Raw genomic sequence first — 20,444 nt, 5'->3', positions numbered from 1 at the left:
AAGAAGGAGGAATACCAGCCAGTCGACCACCTTTATACCCGGGCAGGTAGGTGGAGCCATGGGCGGAGTCGGCAGTGGTCAGCCCAGGTGTAGCAGCATGACAAGAGGCGACCTCGTACAGTGATACAACAATGTGAACAGTGATAACTATAGGGAAACGATCTAACAGTGATAACTATAGTGTAACGATAGTAAACGGTAAAAGTGGTTTACCACATTCACCCCTTGTTTAGATTTGAGTCCGGCGGGGTGAAGTGTACTACCAGTTCTGGTATGTCAGTCTGTCCGGAGGCCTCGTAAGCCTGTCTGATCGTCGCAGCGGCGGTGTTGCGTTCTCCGGTGTTAATGCTGGCGTCTGCGAGGTAGGCGAAGGCTCTTGGGGTTCCGGCGTACCGTCTACCTGGGCTGGATTTGGGGGGGTGGTGGGGGGGGGGTAGCGGTGGTGTCTCCGGAGTGCCCGAGGGTGCGAGGTCTCGTAAGGAGACTGTGTCCTCCCGCCCGTCTGGGTATGCCACGTAGGCGTACTGGGGGTTGGCGTGCAGGAGGTTCACCCTCTCGACCAGGGGGTCCGTTTTATGGGCCCTCACGTGCTTTCGCAGCAAGACAGGCCCCGGAGAGGTCAGCCAGGTTGGTAGCGTGGTTCCCGTAGTCGACTTCCTGGGGAAAACAAACATTCGTTCATGGGGGGTGGCGTTAATGGCAGTGCAAAGTAGTGATCGGGTGGAATGCAGCGCCGCCGGGAGGACCTCCTGCCAGCGAGAGGTTGGGAGGCCCTTAGACTTTAAGGCTAAGAGGACGGCCTTCCATACAGTCGCGTTCTCTCTTTCCACCTGGCCGTTCCCTCGGGGGTTGTAGCTGGTGGTCCTGCTAGTGGCGATGCCTCTCGCTAGTAGGAACTGACGGAGTTCCTCGCTCATGAAGGAGGCGCCCCGGTCACTATGTATATAGTTTGGGAACCCGAACAAGGCAAAGAGGTCGTTCAGGCATTTAACGACCGTGGTGCTGGTCATGTCTGGGCAGGGGAAGGCAAAGGGGAAACGGGAGTACTCATCAACAATGCTGAGGAAGTACACATTACGGTCAGAGGACGGGAGGGGCCCCTTTGAAATCGATGCTCAAGCGCTCGAAGGGGCGGGTGGCCTTGATCAGGCTTGCTCTGTCCGGCCTAAAGAAGTGCGGTTTGCACTCGGCACAGGTCTGGCAGTTCCTGGTCATGGTCCTGACCTCCTCGATGGAGTAGGTCAGGTTGCGGGCCTTAATGAAGTGGTAAAGCCTGGTGACCCCGGGGTGGCAGAGGTCGTTGTGGAGGGTCTGAAGTCTATCAATTTGCGCGTTGGCGCATGTAATTCGCGATAGAGCGTCAGGGGGTTCGTTCAGCTTACCAGGCCGGTACAAGATATCATAATCGTAGGTGGATAGCTCGATTCTCCACCTCAAGATCTTGTCGTTCTTGATTTTACCCCTCAGCTTGTTATTAAACATAAAAGCAACCGAACGCTGGTCGGTGAGGAGGGTAAATCGCTTGCCTGCGAGGTAATGCCTCCAGCGGCGTACCGCCTCCACAATCGCCTGGGCCTCCTTCTCGACCGAAGAGTGTCGGATCTCAGGGCCCTGGAGGGTCCTTGAGAAGAAGGCCACCGGTCTCCCCTCCTGGTTGAGGGTAGCAGCTAGGGCGAAGCCGGATGCATCGCTCTCCACTTGGAAGGGGATGGACTCATCCACTGCGTGCATAGTGGCCTTAGCAATGTCTCCCCTGATGAGGGAGAAGGCCGCGCGCGCTTCTTCCGTAAGGGGGAAGGAGGTGGACTTCATGAGGGGTCTGGCTTTGTCCGCATAATTCGGCACCCATTGGGCATAGTAGGCAAAGAGCCCCAGGGTTCTCTTCAGCGCCTTTGGACAGTGGGGAAGGGGTAGCTCCATGAGGGGACGCATTCTTTCGGGATCGGGGCCGATGATTCCGTTCTCTACTACGCAGCCGAGGATGGCAAGGCGCGAGGTGTTAAACACACATTTCTCCTTATTGTAGGTGAGGTTCAGCCGTTGGGCCGTACGGAGGAATCTTTCCAGGTTAGCGTCATGGTCTTACCGGTCGCGGCTGCAGATGGTGATGTTATCTAGATAGGGGAACGTGGCTTGCAGCCCGTTCTGGTCAACCATCTGGTCCATCTCCCTTTGGAAGACCGAAACCCCGTTGGTGACGCCGAAGGGGACCCTAAGGAAGTGGTAGAGGCGGCCATTCGCCTCGAAGGCGGTATACTGGCGGTCCTCGGGGCGGATAGGGAGTTGGTGGTAGGCCGACTTAAGGTCGATGGTAGAGAATACCCGGTATTGAGCAATCTGATTGACCATATCAGATATGCGGGGAAGGGGGTATGCGTCCAGCTGGGTGTACCGGTTTATGGTTTGGCTGTAGTCGATGACCAGGCGGTTTTTATTGCCGGTCTTAACGACTACAACCTGGGCACGCCAGGGGCTGCTGCTCCCCTCGATGATGCCCTCCTTCAGGAGACGCTGCACCTCAGAGCTAATGAAAGCTCTGTCCCCGGCGCTGTACCGCCTGCTCTTGGTAGCGACGGGTTTGCAGTCGGGGGTGAGGTTAGCGAACAGGGAAGGTGGCGGGACCTTGAGGGTGGATAGGCCGCAGGTGTTACGCGGTGGGCGATTTAAAGGCTGCTGGTTGTCGACTGTGAGCAGGGGGAGGGGTCCACCGTATGCTAGAGTGACGCTTTGGAGGTGGGATTGAAAATCCAGCCCTAGTAGGACGGCAGCGCATAGCTGGGGCAGGACGAGGAGTTTAAAGTTTTTATACACCGTGCCCTTAACCGACAGGGTCACAACACAGTAGCCGCTGATGTCTGTGGCGTGGGACCTCGATGCCATCGAGATCCGGTTGCGCGTTGGCTGGACAGTGAGGGAGTAGTGGCTCACCGTGTCTGGATGTATGAAGCTCTCCGTGCTTCCGCTGTCGAACAGGCAGGTCGTGGCGTGGCCGTCTACTTTGATGTCCATCATTGACTTGGACAGCTGATGCGGGCGAGCTTGGTCCAGTGTGACGGAGGCTAGTGTGTGGCTGAGCGGGTCGCTGTAGTCTGTAGGTGAAGCGGTCGTCAGGTCTGGAGGTAAGGTGGCGGTCGAGCGTGGTGGGTAAAATGGAGGCGCCCACGAGGTGGGGCAAAATGGCGGAGAAGATGGCTGCCCCCACAACCCACATGAGGCACTGCTGGCGTCGGTTGCCTGGATCAAAGATGGCCGCCCCCATTGCTCATCTGTGGCCTTGATAGAAGATGGCCGCCCCCACAGTTCGCATGAGGCACTGCTGGCCTCTGCTGCTCTCCCTCTGCAGGCCTTCGCGAAGTGGCCTTTCTTCAGGCAGCTGGAGCACGTCGCATTTTTGGCTGGGCAGCGCGACCTCGGGTGTTTCGCCTGCCCACAGAAGAAGCAGCCGGCGGCCCGGTCGCGGGGGTCCGAAGTCGCAGCCGGTACCGGGGGTGGCGGTCCCGATCGAGTCCGGGACGCCGACGCTGAGGTAGGTCCCGGGGGCGGCGCTACGAGGGGTATTGCGGTCGGGGTCGGGCCCGAGTCCCAGAGTCGCGAACTGTACCTGGAATACACCTCGAGGTCCCGCTGGGTCACTTCTAGGGAGTAGGCCAAGGCTGCAGCTGTGTTCAGGTCGAGGTCCTTTGATTCCAGCAGTCTCTGCCGTGAGTAGTTGGACCGAAGGCCTTTCACGAAGGCATCGCGGATGTTATCTTCAGTGTTTTCTGCAGCCGATACTGCTTTAAAGTCACAGTCCCTGCCGAGTGTTCGTAGCGCCCGTAAAAATTCAGCTACAGACTCTCCTGGCTGTTGCGGGCGGGATCTTAGGAGGTGTCTGGCATACATGGAATTTACCGGGCTCCGGTACTGTTGTTTCAGTAGGTTGATAGCGGCCTCGTAAGTAGTAATGTCCTGGATGAGTGCGTATACTTTAGGGCTCGCTTGGGCGGTCAGAACTCTTAGTTTGGATCTCTGAGGGACGCCGGATTCTTCCAGGTAGGATTCGAAGCAGCACAGCCAGTGTTTGAAGTCGAGGGCTGCGTTTGTTGCTTGTGGGTTTAGATCCAGGTACGGTGGTTTGAGGGCTCGCAGCCAAGCCGGCTGCTGTGGCTGTTGTAGCTGGGCGTCTGGCTGGTCGTTTGGCTGCTCCGTTGACTGGTTGTTTGGCTGCTCAAGTGACGACATTTTAAAATTTAGTCAATAAAATTGATATACCTATCAATTCGTCCAATGAAAAGCGACGAGTTAAGAAAGTAACTATAGGTTTTTATTGACTAAATAACAGAGCCCACCCTCGTGGGTGATCGGATCCAAGAAGGAGGAATACCAGCCAGTCGACCACCTTTATACCCGGGCAGGTAGGTGGAGCCATGGGCGGAGTCGGCAGTGGTCAGCCCAGGTATAGCAGCGTGACAAGAGGCGACCTCGTACAGTGATACAACAATGTGAACAGTGATAACTATAGGGAAACGATCTAACAGTGATAACTATAGTGTAACGATAGTAAACGGTAAAAGTGGTTTACCACAGTAGTCACTGTTGTTCTGTAGGCAAACACGCATGCCAAGTTTTGCACAGAAAGATCCAACAAATAGTTCCGCTGGTTTTTTTTGATGGTATTGGTTGATGGAAGAATGTTGGTGAAGACCCAGGAGAACTTCCCACTCTCTTTTGAACAGTGCCGTCGGATCTTTTACGTCTACCTGAGCAGGCAGACGGAGCCTTAATTCAACGTCTCGTCCGAATGACAGAACCTTCAACAATGCAGAGCTCCCTCAGAACCTGGCAGCTCAGATGATGTGCTCAAGTCCTGAAGTGAAGCTTCAACATACCACCTTTGTCTTTATGATAGCAAAATACTGCGGATGCTATAAATCTAAAATAACAACAGAAAATGCTGGAAAAACTCAGCAGGCCAGGTAACATCCATGGAGAGAGAAACAGAGTCAACCTTTCAGGTCGAAGACCCTTCGTCAGGACTGAGAAAACACAGGAAATGAAACAGATTAAAAGGCCAGTTTTATTTATCGCTGTTTGAAGAGGTTGGTCAGCTTCGGCTAGTTTCCTAGATTGGCTTATGTGGGATAATCTTCGTATGAATGAGTGATATCTAGGCCTATCCGTCTGTGCGTGACTCTATTCGCCTGTCTCTGTCTGTGGTTGTGGGTTGAAGTCCCACTCCAGGAGACTTCAGCACAAAAATCTGGGCTGGCATTCCCGTGCCAGTGCTGAGGGAGTGCTGCACTGTCAGAGGTGCCGTCTTTCGGTTGCGATGTTAAACTGAGGTCCCGTCTGCTCTCTTAGGTGGATGTAAAAGATCCCATGGCACTATTTCGAAGAAGAGCAGGGGAGTTATCCCGGTGTCCTGGCCAATATTTATTCCTCAATCAATGTAACAAAAACAGATTATCTGGTCATTATCACATTGCTGTTTATGGGAGCTTGTTGTGCGCAAATTGGCTGCTGCATTTCCCACATTACAACATTGGCTACACTTCAAAAGTACTTCATTGGCTGTAAAGCACTTTGGGACGTCCTGAGGTTGTTCTTTCTTCAACCCGTCTATTAGGAAACTAAGAGCATCGAGTCGACCACCAGTTTTACACCCCACCCCATTTACTCTCTATTGACAGGGGATGTAAAATCGCCATTTGACCCACTCCCGTCAGTTTCCAACTGGGCGGGCTATGTTAAAATAACCCCCTGTGAGTCTTTCTCTCTAGTTTCCTTTGTCTTTATGGAACTGGATGAGTCTATCTCTATCTGTGTGTCTCTGACTGAGAGTCTGCCTTTCTATGTATGACTGTGAGTCTGTCTGTCTCTTTGTGTTTGTTTGTGTTTCTCACATAGGAATTGCTGGATGAAGAAAGACTGAGGTCCATCTAGTTCGCCTTCTACCATCCTGGTCATCACATGATACAACGATAATGGATTGTTGACTAATCACAACGATCAATCTCTATCAATGAGCCTACAACAGACCCAGACACGAGGCGAGGAAAACCCCCAGTGGTGGAGAGCTTTGGGAACCACAGGTCCAAAGTCACCTGTTCCTCCCGAGCTCGCTACACTCACCACACCTCATGTCGATAATTACTCACGTACTGTATCCCAAGGTATTATTGTTGTCGCTCTGCATGTTTCCTTCCCTGTCTCCTTTTCCTTTCCCAATTCCACTTTAAAATCGGCCAAATACTCAAAGACAAATCAGAATGACCTGCCAGTGGCACAGTTTACAAGAAAATAAATTCCTTACCCCTCAGACCTAATTTCTGTCACTGGGGCATACCACATCCACGGCAAGAGATGACTAGATCACCTCGCTTAGCCCAATTCATCCGCACAGTAGCTGGATAAATATGAAAAACGGCTTCAAACTTTCAAGATAATACTCTAAATATCATTGATTTATGCACAGATTATCCCACACAAGCCAGACTAAGGAACTATCGGAAGCTGAACAAACTCATCAAACAGTGGTAACCTCATAGTGTTACTTAGTGAGTTGAGCCCTTAATTATTGCCCTGAGCACAGTCGCCTGAGAGTCAGCTGGTTGTGGCACTGAGTACATAATCTAGACTGATGCCCCAGCTGTTGGTGTCTTTCAGATGTGGTTAAGTTAAGGTTCTGCCTGAACCGCTCCGGTGAATCCCATGACACTGTTACAAGAGGAGCAGTGGAAGTGCCCAGGCCAAAATGTATCCCTCAACTAACAACACCAAAAAAACCAGATTCTCCGAGAACTCTGCGTCCCTTCAACTCTGGCCTCTTGTGTATTTCCCCACTTCCTTCGCCCCTCCATTGGTGGCCGTGCCTCCTGCCATCTAGGCCATAACCTCTGGAACCTCTTCCCTAACCCTCTCCACCTTTCTCACCTCCTTTACGACACTCACTAATACCTACCTCTTTCACCCAGCTTGTCCTAATGTCTCCTTCTTTGGCTCGATGTCAATTTTTCACCTGATTTCGCTCCTGTGAAGAGGGCCGAGCAGCGTCGATGGGGAGAGAGAGAGAGAGGGTGGAGCGCACAGGGCGCGGCCGGTGTTCAGGAGCCGGGCAGCGTTGAAGAGGGAAAGAAAAAGAGACGCGCGGAGGGCAGCGTTGAAGAGAGAAAGAGAGAGAGATGTGCAGGAGAAGCGCGCAAAATCCACAGGGCGCCGCCATTACCATAAGAAACGCTGGGAGTGGCATTGGCAGGAGCGGGGGAAGAAGGAAAAGCGTGGGAGGCGCCATTTTAAACCATTGGGAGACGCCATTTTAAACCACACCCAAGATGCCGAAGAGTGGCAGTATCACCGCTTTCGACAACGAAATAGAAGACTGGGCTACATATGTTAAGAGGATTGAAGTGTACTGCAAGACAAATGAGGTGTCCGATGAAAAGAAGGCGTCGGTATTGTTGAATCTGATGGGCGCAAGAACGTACGGCCTATTACGGAATTTAATAACCCCAACTAAACCAATGGAAAAAAGTTTTGAAGATATTGTCACTATATTACAGGAACATCTAAACCCTACACCACTGCTGATAGCAGAAAGATTCAAGTTCCATAAAAGAAACCAGCACAAAGACGAAAGTAATGCTGATTATCTCACGGAACTGCGCAAATTATCTAAACACTGCCAGTTTGGAGCAGGACTGGCAGATACCTTAAGGGATAAGTTTGTCTGCGGGCTCCAGAGTGAAGGAACCCAGAAACGACTTCTATCGGAAAAGGACCTTACGCTGGAAAAGGCTTTCAACATTGTGGTATTCTATGAAGCAGCAGCACGGGGTGCTGCAGAAATACAACAGAAACCGCAAGAATATAGGACCAATGAAATGGCATATGGAGCAGAGAAGTGCTATCGCTGCGGCAGAACAACCCACGACCAGAAGGATTGCTGGTTTAAGGACAAAGTGTGCAGTGTGGAAAAGTAGGACACATAGCACGAGTCTGCAGGTTGGGAAAGAAAACCAACACTAAAAGAACTACTAAAGGAAAGTACAAGAAAGTACAGAAGATGACGGACAGTAGTTCAGAGGATCAAAAGAGTGATAACGACTCCGAAAGCAGGAGACTAAGTTGTCTGAAGTTACACAATGTGATCGCAAAGGAGGATCACCGAACCATTTGGGTCACTCTCATGATAGCAGAGTCCCAGGTAAAGATGGAATTGGACACAGGATCAGCCCTAACAGTCATGAACTGACGAGACTACGAGCAGCTATCCTCACATATACCCTTGAGAGACACAAAAATTATCTTGAAGACGTATACGGGGCAAAAAGTCTACCCCAAAGGAAAAATAAGGGTGCCCGTTAAATACAACGGTAAGGAAACACAGAAACTGGATCTGTATATATTACAAGATGGAGGACCACCATTACTGAGACGTGAATGGATCCGGAAAATACAATTGGATTGGCATTCCATTCAGGCACTGAATGTGGCTGACAAAAAGGACGACGACGTCCCACCTGGGTGACTGTCAAAGATCCTAACTGACGCGAAAGAAGTCTTCCAGCAAGGACTTGGAACACTAAAAGGCATAACGGCAACGATCAAAATTGAAGAAAACGCAAACCCAAAATTTTTTAGCGCAAGACCAGTACCTTATGCGATCCGCCCAGCCGTCGAAGCAGAGCTGGAGAGTCTGGAACATTCAGGTGTACTGTCCAAGGTGGACTGGAGCGAGTGGGCCACACCCATCGTTCCTGTAACGAAAAAGTCGTTGAGCAGCACGCCTGGGGAGCCAAAGAAGGTTCGCATCTGTGGGCACTTTAAGGTAACTGTGAACTCAGTCCTTCACACCGTACAATATCCACTTCCGCGGAGTGAAGATATTTTCGCCTCACTATCTGGAGGGAAACGCTTCACTAAGATTGATCTGGCCCAAGCGTATCTGCAAATGGAGGTAGAAGAAGCATCAAAAAAATACCTCACAATCAACACTCATAAAGGCCTCTACCAATACAATTCGGGGTAGCATCAGCTCCGGCTATTTGGCAGAGGGCGATGGAACAAGTCCTGCAAGGGATCCCAGGAACCCAGTGTTATTTGGATGACATCCTGGTTACGGGCAAAAATGACAGTGATCACCTTGCCAACCTGGAGCAGGTGCTCACTAGATTACAGGAATATGGGCTCCGAGCCAACCGCCCCAAATGCGAGTTTTTCAGGAAACAAATCTCGTATTGTGGCCATGTGATTGATGAAGAGGGGTTACATAAGTCGCCAGACAAGATTGAGGCAGTAGTCAAGGCTCCAGCACCGGAAAATGTGTCACAACTGAGGTCGTTCCTCGGGCTGGGAAACTACTACCATAAGTTCTTGCCAAATTTGTCTACAATACTACATCCACTGAACGCCCTACTGCAAACTGGAGTAGCATGGAAATGGAGCGATGAATGTAGGCGTGCTTTCCAGAAAAGCAAAACCCTAATCACTTCGAAAGAAGTATTGGCCCATTACAATCCAACACTACCAATTCAGTTGGCATGTGATGCGTCACCCTACGGCATTGGAGCGGTGCTGTCGCACAAATTCCTTGACGGCTCAGAGAGGCCAATAGCCTTTGCGTCACGTTCATTAACCTCAGCTGAGCGTAACTACGCCCAGATTGACAGGGAGGCCCTCAGCCTAGTGTGGGGGGTGAAGAAGTTCAATCACTATCTGCACAGGCAGAAATTCACCTTGCTGACTGATCACCAGCCTCTTGTCTCCATCTTTAACCCAAAGAAGGGCGTTCCGGTGATGACTGCGCAACGACTGCAAAGATGGTCCCTTTTTCTAGGGGCACATCAATATGAAATTGAGTATAAGGGCACGAAACAGCATGGAAACGCTGATGGGCTATCACGCCTGCCACTGCCTACTGCGGAGGAAGCACCTGCAGTGGATCCTGTCGAAATATTCCATTCGACTATAGTCGAATACCTACCTGTAACAAACGCAAGTATAGAGAAGGAAACCCGAAATGACCCGACACTTTCTCGGGTATATGATTTGATGGTGAAGGGATGGCCAGCACATGGCGACTCACTGTTGCCAGCATTCTCGTCAAGGAGAGAACAGCTGTCAGTGTGCCGGGGGACCTTGATGTGTGGATCCCGAGTGGTAATTCCACCCAAGTTGAGAGATAGAGTGCTCAATGAGCTTCATGATGGTCATCTGGGAGGGGTAAAAATGAAGAGCCTAGCCAGGGCATTTGTGTGGTGGCCGGGAATCGATAAAGAAATCGAGGAAATGACCAAGAGTTGCGCAGGATGCCAGAAAGTCCAAAATGCACCACCACAGGCCCCTCTACACCCATGGGAGTGGCCCTCATCTCCATGGCAACGGGTGCATATTGATTTTGCTGGTCCATTCATGGACTCAATGTTTTTAATAGCCGTGGATGCACACCCGAAATGGCCAGAGGTCATCAAAATGTCCTCCACCACCACGGAGAAAACTATTGCAGTCCTACGGACCATTTTTGCCAGGAATGGTTTGCCAGAACAGATTTGCTCCGACAATGGACCACAGTTTGTGTCCGAAGATTTCCGGAGGTTCTTGAGAAATAATGGGGTAAAGCATTACACATCCGCCCCATATCATCCAGCCACAAATGAATTGGCTGAGAGGTTCGTACAAACCTTTAAAAAAGCAATAAAGGCGATGTATAACGACAACATTCCACTGCAACACAAGGTGGACACTTTCCTGTTAGCCTACAGGAATGCGACACATGCAGTCACCAACCAGGCCCCAGCCATGATGTTCTTTAACCGAAGGTTAAGATCTCGCCTGGATTCACTCAAACCAAATGTACGACGAGATGTGGAAAATAAGCAATTCCAGCACATCCATGAGAAGCCAACAAGGAGCTTCAAGGTAGGGCAACCAGTCTTGGCTCGCGACTACCGAACAGAAAAATGGCAGCCAACGATATGCACACGGCAGGGACCACTAATGTACAGAGTGGACGTTGGAGAGAGCATCGTGAGGCGCCTTGCTGACCAGATCCTAGAGTCACAGGAACAAGTCAACCCCATGCCTCGCTCATACGTACCTGGTGATGAACCCGAAGTACAGGTAGCATCTACCTCAGAAACAGTAGCATCGGAAGCTGATGAACCAACCAATGATAAGGGGCCAGAATCGCCTCCGCCGCAAGAGCAAGACACTCGAGAAAGGCGCTATCCAGAAAGGATCAGGAAGCCTCCCCAAAGACTGAATTTATAAGAGATTATTTTCAGCTAATGTATATTGTACAAAATTGTAATTGTAATTAGTTATTATTTAATTGTTTAATGAATGTTATGGTACTGTTAATCTAAAAGGGGAGGAATTGTAATGTATGTACCTTTAAGGGAGGAACTATCTTTTACAGCCCCTGTATACTGCAGTACCAGCAGTGACCACACCTGTATATAACACTGAATAGTAATCTGCACAGTTAGTTCCAGTATATCCTACGTTCAGTAAACACCTGTTACACCGTTCTCCTGCAGTCCGTGTTTTATTTATACGCGGACATAACACAACTGAATTCAACAAATCTGTTAATTTCTAGCCTGCTATCAAAAAACAAAACCGGTTCATTAATGTCTCTCAAGGATAAAGCCTAGCAAGTTACTACCTTCTCAGGGGCACCTGGGGATGGGCAAGTTGTGGAAGACACTGTTGCAGGTTATTTCACTGGTTGGAAAGGCACAGCTGTTAATTGGGAGAAAGGTGAGTAGACTCCAGAAAAGGTCAGCATGCTACAGCCCACATAGCAGGATAGTACACCATGGAGAACTGGGATGCGATGGACCTGAGGGACGAAGAGAACTGGGGATATTTACACCGGAAAAGGAAGGCTCGGGGGAGATTTTATTGCACTATCCTGGAGAGGGATGAAATAAGCGAAGGAGAGATCATACTAGTGCATGTTGTACATGGTCCATTGAAGAAAGGAAAAAACTTGCATTTATATAGCGCCTTTCACGACCGCAGGACGTCCCAAAGCGCTTTACAGTATGTTAAGTACGTTTTATTTGAAGTGCAGTCACTGTTGTAATGTAGGAAACATGGCAGCCAATTTACACACAGCAAGCTCCCACAAACAGCAATGCAATAATGACCAGATAATCTGTTTTAGTGATGTTGGTTGAGGGATAAATATTGGCCAGGACACCGGGGAGAACTCCCCTGCTCGTCTTTGAAATAGTGCCATGGGAGTTTTTATGTCCATCAGAGAGGGCAGACGGGGCCTCGGTTTGACATCTTATCTGAAAGGCGAGACATCCGGCAGCATGGCACTCCCTCAGTACTGTTAGCCTGGATTATGTGCTCAAGTCTCTGAAGTGGGGCTTGAACCCATGGTCTTATGGCTCAAAAGGTGAGAGGGCTACCCACTGAGCTCTGGCTGACATACTCCATTAGAAAGAGTAGACTTGATAGATTGGGTGGTCTATTAATGCTCCTCACTTTGCAGTTCCTTTGTTCCCATTCTACCTGCACAGAGGTCTAAGCTTGATTTACATAAGAACATAAGAAATAGGAGCAGGAGTAGGCCATTTGGCCCCTCAAGCCTGCTCCGCCATTTAATAAGATCATGGCTGATCTGATCTTGGCCTCAACTCCACTTTCCTGCCTGTACCCCATAACACTCGACTCCCCTGCCGCTCAAATGTCTGTCTATCTCCGCCCTGGATATATTCAATGACTCAGCCTCCACAGCTCTCTGGGGTAGAGAATTCCAAAGATTCACGAACCTCTGAGAGAAGAAATTCCTCCTCATCTCTGTCTTAAATGGGTGACCCCTTATTCTGAAACTATGCCCCCTAGTTCTAGATTCCCCCATGAGGGGAAATCTCCTCTCAGCATCTACCCTTTCAAGCCCCCTCAGAATCTTATATGTTTCAATAAGATCACCTCTCATTCTTCTAAACTCCAATGAGTATAGGCCCTACCTGCTCAACCTTTCCTCATACAACAACCCTTTCATCTCATGAATCAACCTCGTGAACCTTTGCTGAACACCCTCCAATGCAAGTATATCCCTCCTTAAATAAGGTGACCAAAACTGTACGCAGTACTCCAGGTGTGGTCTCACCAATACCCTGTACAGTTGTAGCAAGACTTCCCTACTTTTATACTCCATCCCCCGAGCAATAAAGGCCAATATTCCATTTGCCTTCCTAATTACCTGCTGTACCTGCATGCTAACTTTTTGTGTTTCATGTACAAGGGCCTCCAGATCCCTCTGTACCGCAGCAGTCTGTAGTCTCTCTGTAGTGCACCATTTCCACAGAGCCCCATGACAGTAGGATATTTGGAAACCCCATCTTGTTTTCTGTTATGCTTATGCGGTTTATAATCCTGGCCATGTGACTGTTACTCAAACTGATGTCTACTGCACAGCTGTTACTGTTCTCCCCATTGAAGGTGTCTTGGAGTCTCTCTCTCTCGTGCTTTCAGCTTCCCATCGTTGCTCTGAAGCTCCATGGAGAACAACAGCCTCCTCCAACTTCCAATTCGGTTCAAGATATGGCCAGTTATGGTAAAACCAGTTATCAAAACCAGTTATTGAGAAACCCAAGCAACGCAGTCAATTTAACCAGTTTAGTTAACGGTTACGTTGAGTCCTATGCATGTAGTCTGAGAGCTTGAAGCTTTGGCTCTCCCAAACATAGGCTGGATCGGGAAGCAAAACCAAAGCAATTAACATGTCTGTTTAATATTCAGTGTGTTTAGTCTGGTGTGTTGATTTGGCTTGGTGGAGTGCTTATACATGATTTTTGGCACCAGCTGCAATACTTGATGGACTTGCTTGATTACTAAGTAGGGTTCCCATTTACTGAAAATCTCCAGCAATTTACTGAAGTTTTTGGAAGGGTGTAAACTTTTGGGGAATGTGACTAATGGAACTAGAAAGAACAAGGAAGACAGCGAGAGGGAGAGTGAGAGAGCCAACAGAGAAAATAAGAAAAGGTGAGCGAGCAGGTAAGAGGGAACAGTAGCATATTGGTTACGTTACTGGGCTAGTAATCCAGAGGCCTGGACTAATGATCTCAGAGACTGGGAGTTCAAATCTCACCATGGCAGCTGGGGAATTTAAATTCAGTTGAATCAAAAGCTAGTATGGTGACCATGTAACTGCAGGCTCACTAGTGATTGGAACCTGCTGTTCTGGCCTATATGTAACTCTTAACTGCCCTCTGAAATGGCCTAACAAGCCATTCAGGGATGGGTAATAAATGCTGAGCTTGCCAGCGACGCCTACATCCTGGGAATGAATTTTAAAAAAGGGAGAGAGAAAGTGTGAGGAAGACGGAGTGGTAGATGGAGGTAAAAATTCATACATTGTTCCATGAGTGCCTGAGCCGTACCAGCAAGGAAGGCCTCAGTTCCATTCCCAATCTGTGCCTTTAGCTGAATTGTGGTGGGGTGATGTTACATGTGGTCTCAGTTAGAGAAAGGAAAGTTGGCTTGGGTTCTTGCTCCTGGCTGCTATCCAGCAACCACCTGCTGCAAAGCGGATGTTTGCCAAGGACAGAAGTGGCTTTGCAATGCCCCTCACGGTTTAACAGCCTGGCTGACACTCAATGTCATGGTTCACACATTAATGAAATCTACTTGGGCAGCTACCAGAGGATAGAACACATCTGTGGAAACCTGTTCAAGTCAGTACCTTAGATAGAGGAGGGCAGGGGAGGGAATTGGTAGAGAAAAAAAAACATTTGGATATACGTAAATTAATGGAGTTGGGAAAGAAACTTCAGAAGCACACACTGCAAAGCCACCTAGTGGTCAGGGCCTGTAATGGGATGTGACAGTTTACATAGGAAAATTGAATGGTAAATGTTGACAGAACAGTGTGACCAAAAATTGTGACAACAGGAAGTAAGGTTTGGAGACAGGAAGTGCATGTCCTATCCAAGTGACAGAGAAAGATTTTGAGGTGTCAATCATCCATAATTGGTTTTGACTCACTGAGAAATGGCTATTTTGCCAGCCGGTAATGGAAATCTATTGCCCCACACGTGATGGTTTTGTAATGGGTCAGGATTATCAGTTTTAGTCCAAGGCGACAGAAATGTTCAGAATTCCTCAGCAGTCAGGAATGTCAATGCAAGAATGGAGACCTTTACTCTATGATCTGAACCTTGCCCTTTATTTGCAGCCTATTAAGAGCCTCTCTCTAGTACAACCGTCCTTGTTTCTCTCTATAGTTTCAACACATTACAACAGTGACCACACCTCTAAAGTACTCCATCGGCTGTAAAGTGCATTGGGATGGCCTGAGGTCAGGAAAGGTGCTATATAAATGCAAATCTTTCTTTCGTTTTTACTGTGGTCATTGCTGCTCTCAATTGTCCCCTTTTCCAGCCTTAACTTCCAAATGCCATCACATATGATCTTCTGTTTCCCTATATCCTGTATTTTCTCTGCATTTGGTACAACTAAATCATAAATGGGTTTACAAGGTACAGATTCACAATTTAACTGCACTGAGGATATCTTCATCCTTTCTGTTGACATCAAGACCCCCAACTCATTCTTTTCCAGGACTTGCTTATCTCCCTCAAATTTCCCTACCCGCTACAATTTACAGGCTTTTAAAACTCAAGTTTGGCATTGAAACCAAGGTTGTGAGTTTTGATATTTGGGCGCATAATCTAGCTTGACATCTCTGTCCTGAGGGAGCGATGTGTGCCGTTTAAAGTGCTGTTCTACGGATGAGACATTAAACCATTCTATAAACCTCTGCCGATGGGTCAGATGGGTGTTAATGGTCCTGTGACATTATTAAAAGAACAGGGAGTTATTCCCCATGCCCTGGCCAACATTTCTCTCTTAGCCAACACTTCTAAAACCCAATTAGCTGGTCAATCATCATTGCTGTTTGTGAGAGCTTGCTATGCACAAAATGGCCCCCACATTAGGCTACATAACAAAAGTCATTGCATTTTGAAGTAACTAATTGTACGTGAGGCACTTAGTTGCACTGCTGAGATGTGATAACGTACTACATCCAAGACTTAAGCACTACTTCTCGGTCTGTTTTGGTGGTGGCTCAGTGGGTGACACTCTTACCTCTGAGTCAGAAGGCTTAGTGTGGTTCAAATCTCACTCTAGGAGACCTGAGTATAAAAATCTTGGCGGATACTCCAGTACTGAAGGCTTTGTATCTTAATGCTAGAAGCATTAGGAACAAGGTGGATGAATTAGTTGTGGAAATAGAGGTAAACAAGTATGATTTGATTGGGATTACAGAAACGTGGCTGCAGGGTGGGCAAGGCTGGGAACTTAACATCCAGGGATATACAATATTTAGGAAGGATCGGCAAAAAGGTAGGGGAGGTGGGGTAGCATTGCTGGTAAAGGAGGGGATTAATGCAATGGAAAGGAAGGATATTAACTCGGATGAAACGGAATCTGTATGGGTAGAAATGAGAAATAGCAAGGGGAGGAAAACGTTAGTGGGTGTGATATATAGGCCTCCAAATAGTAATATGGAGGTGAGGGAAGGCATAAAAAGGGAAATTAGAGAAGCGTGCGATAAGAGCACAGCTGTCATCATGGGTGACTTTAATTTACATATTGATTGGACTACCCAAATTAGTAAAAATTCTGAGGAGGAGGAATTCCTGGAATGTTTTCGGGACGGTTATCTGGACCAATATGTCGAGGAGCCGACTCGAGATCAGGCCATTTTAGACTGGGTATTGTGCAATGAGAAGGGACTTATCAGCAATCTTCTTGTACGAGGCCCCTTGGGTCAGAGCGATCATAATATGATCGAGCTCTCAGTCGAGATGGAGAGTGAGGAAATTGAATCAGAGACTAAGGTCCAGAACTTAAATAAAGGGAATTACGAGGGTATGAGACGGGAATTGGGTAAGATTGATTGGGTGGTGTTTCTGGGGGGATTGACAGTGGATAGACAATGGCAAGCATTCAAAGATAGAATGGAAGAATTCCAGAACATGTTTATACCGGTTTGGCATAAAAATAAACCTAAAAAGGTGACTCAACCGTGGATAACGAGGGAAATTAGGGACAGCATAAAATCAAAAAAAAGGGCATATCAACTGGCAAAAAAAAGCACCAGACCGGAAGATTGGGGGCAGTACAGGATACAGCAAAAGAGGACAAAGGGATTAATCAGGAAGGGGAAAATAGAATACGAAAGTAAACTTGCAGCAAACATAAAGACAGACTGCAAAAGCTTTTATCGGTATATCAGGAGGAAAAGACTGGTAAAATCCCAAGTCGGTCCCTTGCAGTCCGATTCGGGAGAATATATAATGGAGAATAAGGAAATGGCAGACCAATTAAACTCATACTTTGGTTCTGTATTCACAAAGGAGGACACAAATAACCTCCCAGGAATATCGGCAAACATAGGGACTAATGAGAGGGAGGAGCTGACAGAAATTAGTATCTCTAGGGATATGGTGTTGGGTAAGTTGAGGGGACTGAAGGCCGACAAATCCCCGGGGCCTGATAAACTACATCCTAGGGTACTTAAGGAGGTGGCCCTGGAGATAGCAGATGCTCTAAGGATCATCTTCCGGAACTCCATTGACTCGGGAACAGTACCCGTGGATTGGAGGGTAGCTAATGTTACCCCAATATTTAAAAAGGGGGGTAGAGAGAAAGCAGGGAATTATAGACCAGTAAGCCTTACATCGGTTGTGGGCAAAATGCTAGAGTCCATTATTAAGGATAAAATAGCGGAGCACTTGACAAATGGGGAAAGGATCGGACAGAGTCAACATGGATTTACAAAGGGTAAATCGTGTTTGACTAATCTGCTGGAATTTTTTGAGGAAGTAACTGGTAAAATAGATGGGGGAGAGCCAGTGGATGTGGTGTACCTTGACTTCCAGAAAGCCTTCGATAAGGTTCCACACAAAAGATTATCATGCAAAATTAAGGCTCATGGGATTGGGGGCAAAGTATTAACGTGGATAGAGAACTGGCTGGCGGATAGAAAACAGAGAGTTGGAATAAACGGCTCGTTTTCGGAGTGGCAGGCAGTGACCAGCGGGGTGCCGCAAGGATCTGTCCTGGGACCCCAGCTGTTCACAATATATATAAATGATCTGGATCAGGGAATTGGATGCAATATTTCCAAATTCGCTGACGACACTAAACTAGGAGGAGGGGTGGGCTCTGATGAGGATGTCAGGAGGCTACAGTGCGATTTGGACAGGTTGGGGGAATGGGCGGATACGTGGCAGATGCACTATAATGTGGATAAATGCGAGGTTATCCACTTTGGGGGTAAAAACAGGAGGGTAGATTATTATCTAAATGGCAATAGATTGGGAGATGGGGAAGTGCAGAGGGACCTGGGTGTTCTTGTGCACCAGTCACTGAAGGAGAGCATGCAGGTGCAACAGGCGATTAAGAAGGCAAATGGTATGTTGGCCTTCATATCAAGGGGGTTCGAGTATAGGAATAGGGATACCTTACTACAGCTGTACAAGGTGCTGGTGAGACCGCATCTGGAGTATTGTGTACAGTTTTGGTCGCCCCATCTGCGGAAGGATGTTCTTGCCATGGAAAGAGTGCAACGGCGATTCACCAGGCTGATACCTGGAATGGCGGGAATGACCTACGAAGAGAGATTAAATAGTTTGGGCTTGTACTCACTGGAGTTTAGAAGATTGAGAGGGGATCTCATCGAAACATATAAAATTATGGCAGGCCTGGACAGGCTGAATTCAGAGAGAATGTTTCCAATGGCCGGGGAGCACAGAACCAGGGGCCACAGTCTAAAAATAGCGGGCAAATCATTTAAAACAGAGATGAGGAAGAATTTCTTCACTCAAAGAGTGGTGAGCCTGTGGAATTCCCTGCCACAGAGGGCTGTGAAGGCTAATTCAATAAATATTTTCAAGAGAGAATTGGATATATTTCTGAAGGCTAAGGGGATTAAGGGTTACGGAGAAAAGGCGGGGACGGGGTACTGAACTGGTAAGATCAGCTATGATCTCAGACGAAGATCAGCCATGATCTCATTGAATGGCGGAGCAGGCTCGAAGGGCCGAATGGCCTACTCCTGTTCCTATCTCTATGTTTCTATGTTTACTAGTACTGAGGGTGTGCTGCACTGTTGGAGGTGCCATCTTTTGGACGAGATGTTAAACCGAGGCCCTGTCTGTCTCTCAAGTGGACATAAAAGATCCCACAGCACTATTTCAAAGAAAAGGGGAATTATCCCCAGTGTCTTGGCCAATATTTATCCCTCAATCAAAATCAATAAAAAAAACATTATCTGGTCATTATCACATTGCTGTTTGTGGGACCTTGTTGTGCGCAAATTGGCAGCCGCCTTTCGTACATTACATCAGTGACCACACTTCAAAAGTACTTCATTGGCTGTAAAGCGCTTTGGGAAGTCTTTCTTTTTTCTATCTTTCACTACCGGCCTTGGCCCGACACCCAAGTTTCTCAAAGGACAAGGGTAGGAAGTGGAGTGATTCAAAGCATCCTGGAAGATTTTCCCCACGGAATGTATCGGAGATCTTGGAAATTCTTCCAGGCTGTTTTGACTCACTGCCTCGAATCTTCCCCAACCTTTGTTGGGTTACAAACAGACTTGGAAAGTCACAGAAAGAATAAAATACTTGCATTTCTACAGCGCCTTTCGCACCCTCAGGACATCCCTAAATGTTTTACAGCCAATAAAGTACTTTTGAAGTGTAGTCGCTGTTGTAATGTAGGAAACGCGGCAGCCAGTTTACGCACAGCAAGCTCCCACAAACAGCAATGTGATAAATAACCAAATAACCTGTTTTAGCGATGCTGACTGAAGGATTAATATTGGCCAGGACACCGGGGAGATCTCCCTTGCTTTGAAATAGTGCCATAATGGGGCAGTACTTCCTCCCCAAACGCGTGAGTACGGAAGGGGTACTCACGCGTCTGGCCGGAGGAAATGCCGGTTTTCAGCATGCACAGCGCATGCGCTGAAAACCGGCATTTCCTCTCCTCTAACCTAAGAGGTGAAGAGGCTAGCGCGTGCGCTGTAGGGGGCAGCGCGTGCGTCTTGGATTTCCTCTGTTTTGGGGGATTTGCGCATGTGTACGCTTGTAAAAAGCACACGTAAGTATTTATTTTTACAGGTAAGTGGTGTTTTAGTGCAATTTAGAAAAAAATTTCCACAGGTTTATTTTAAAGAATCTACAATAAGGTAAGTTTAGTTTTAGACCCTTTTTATTAAAAATTTATTTTTTCCCCCCCAAAAAATTATTGTTTAAATTATTTTTTTTAACCTATTTATACTTAATATAATGATTGGGATGTTTTTTTTAAATTTTATTTAAAGTTTAAGTAGTGTTTTGGGGTGCAGTACTTCTCATGAGTTTGACAGTTCTTGCTCTCAAACTTATGAATGAAGTTTCCCCTCCCCTGATCGGCTGAACAGTGCTCACCTG

The 20,444-nt window shown here is 47.9% G+C and overlaps 1 protein-coding gene across 1 annotated transcript; it reads right to left on the bottom strand.

The window, feature by feature from the left end:
- Nucleotides 1-248: 248 nt before the first annotated feature.
- Nucleotides 249-6,121, bottom strand: LOC147120872 (uncharacterized). The gene is made up of 3 exons (XM_085977265.1): nt 6,112-6,121; nt 2,929-3,545; nt 249-657 (listed from the first exon to the last, which is right to left on the bottom strand). Exons 1-3 carry the CDS (start codon nt 6,119-6,121, stop codon nt 574-576), a joined length of 711 nt encoding a protein of 236 aa, XP_085833391.1. The 3' UTR covers nt 249-573.
- Nucleotides 6,122-20,444: the final 14,323 nt, after the last annotated feature.

Source organism: Somniosus microcephalus, chromosome 3 (assembly GCF_052327205.1).
Source record: "Somniosus microcephalus isolate GS21.2 chromosome 3, FLI_Smic_1.0, whole genome shotgun sequence".
Classification (NCBI taxonomy): Eukaryota; Metazoa; Chordata; class Chondrichthyes; order Squaliformes; family Somniosidae; genus Somniosus; species Somniosus microcephalus.
Note: the sequence above shows the minus strand (reverse complement) of the source record. Positions and strands in the feature narration are given on the sequence as shown.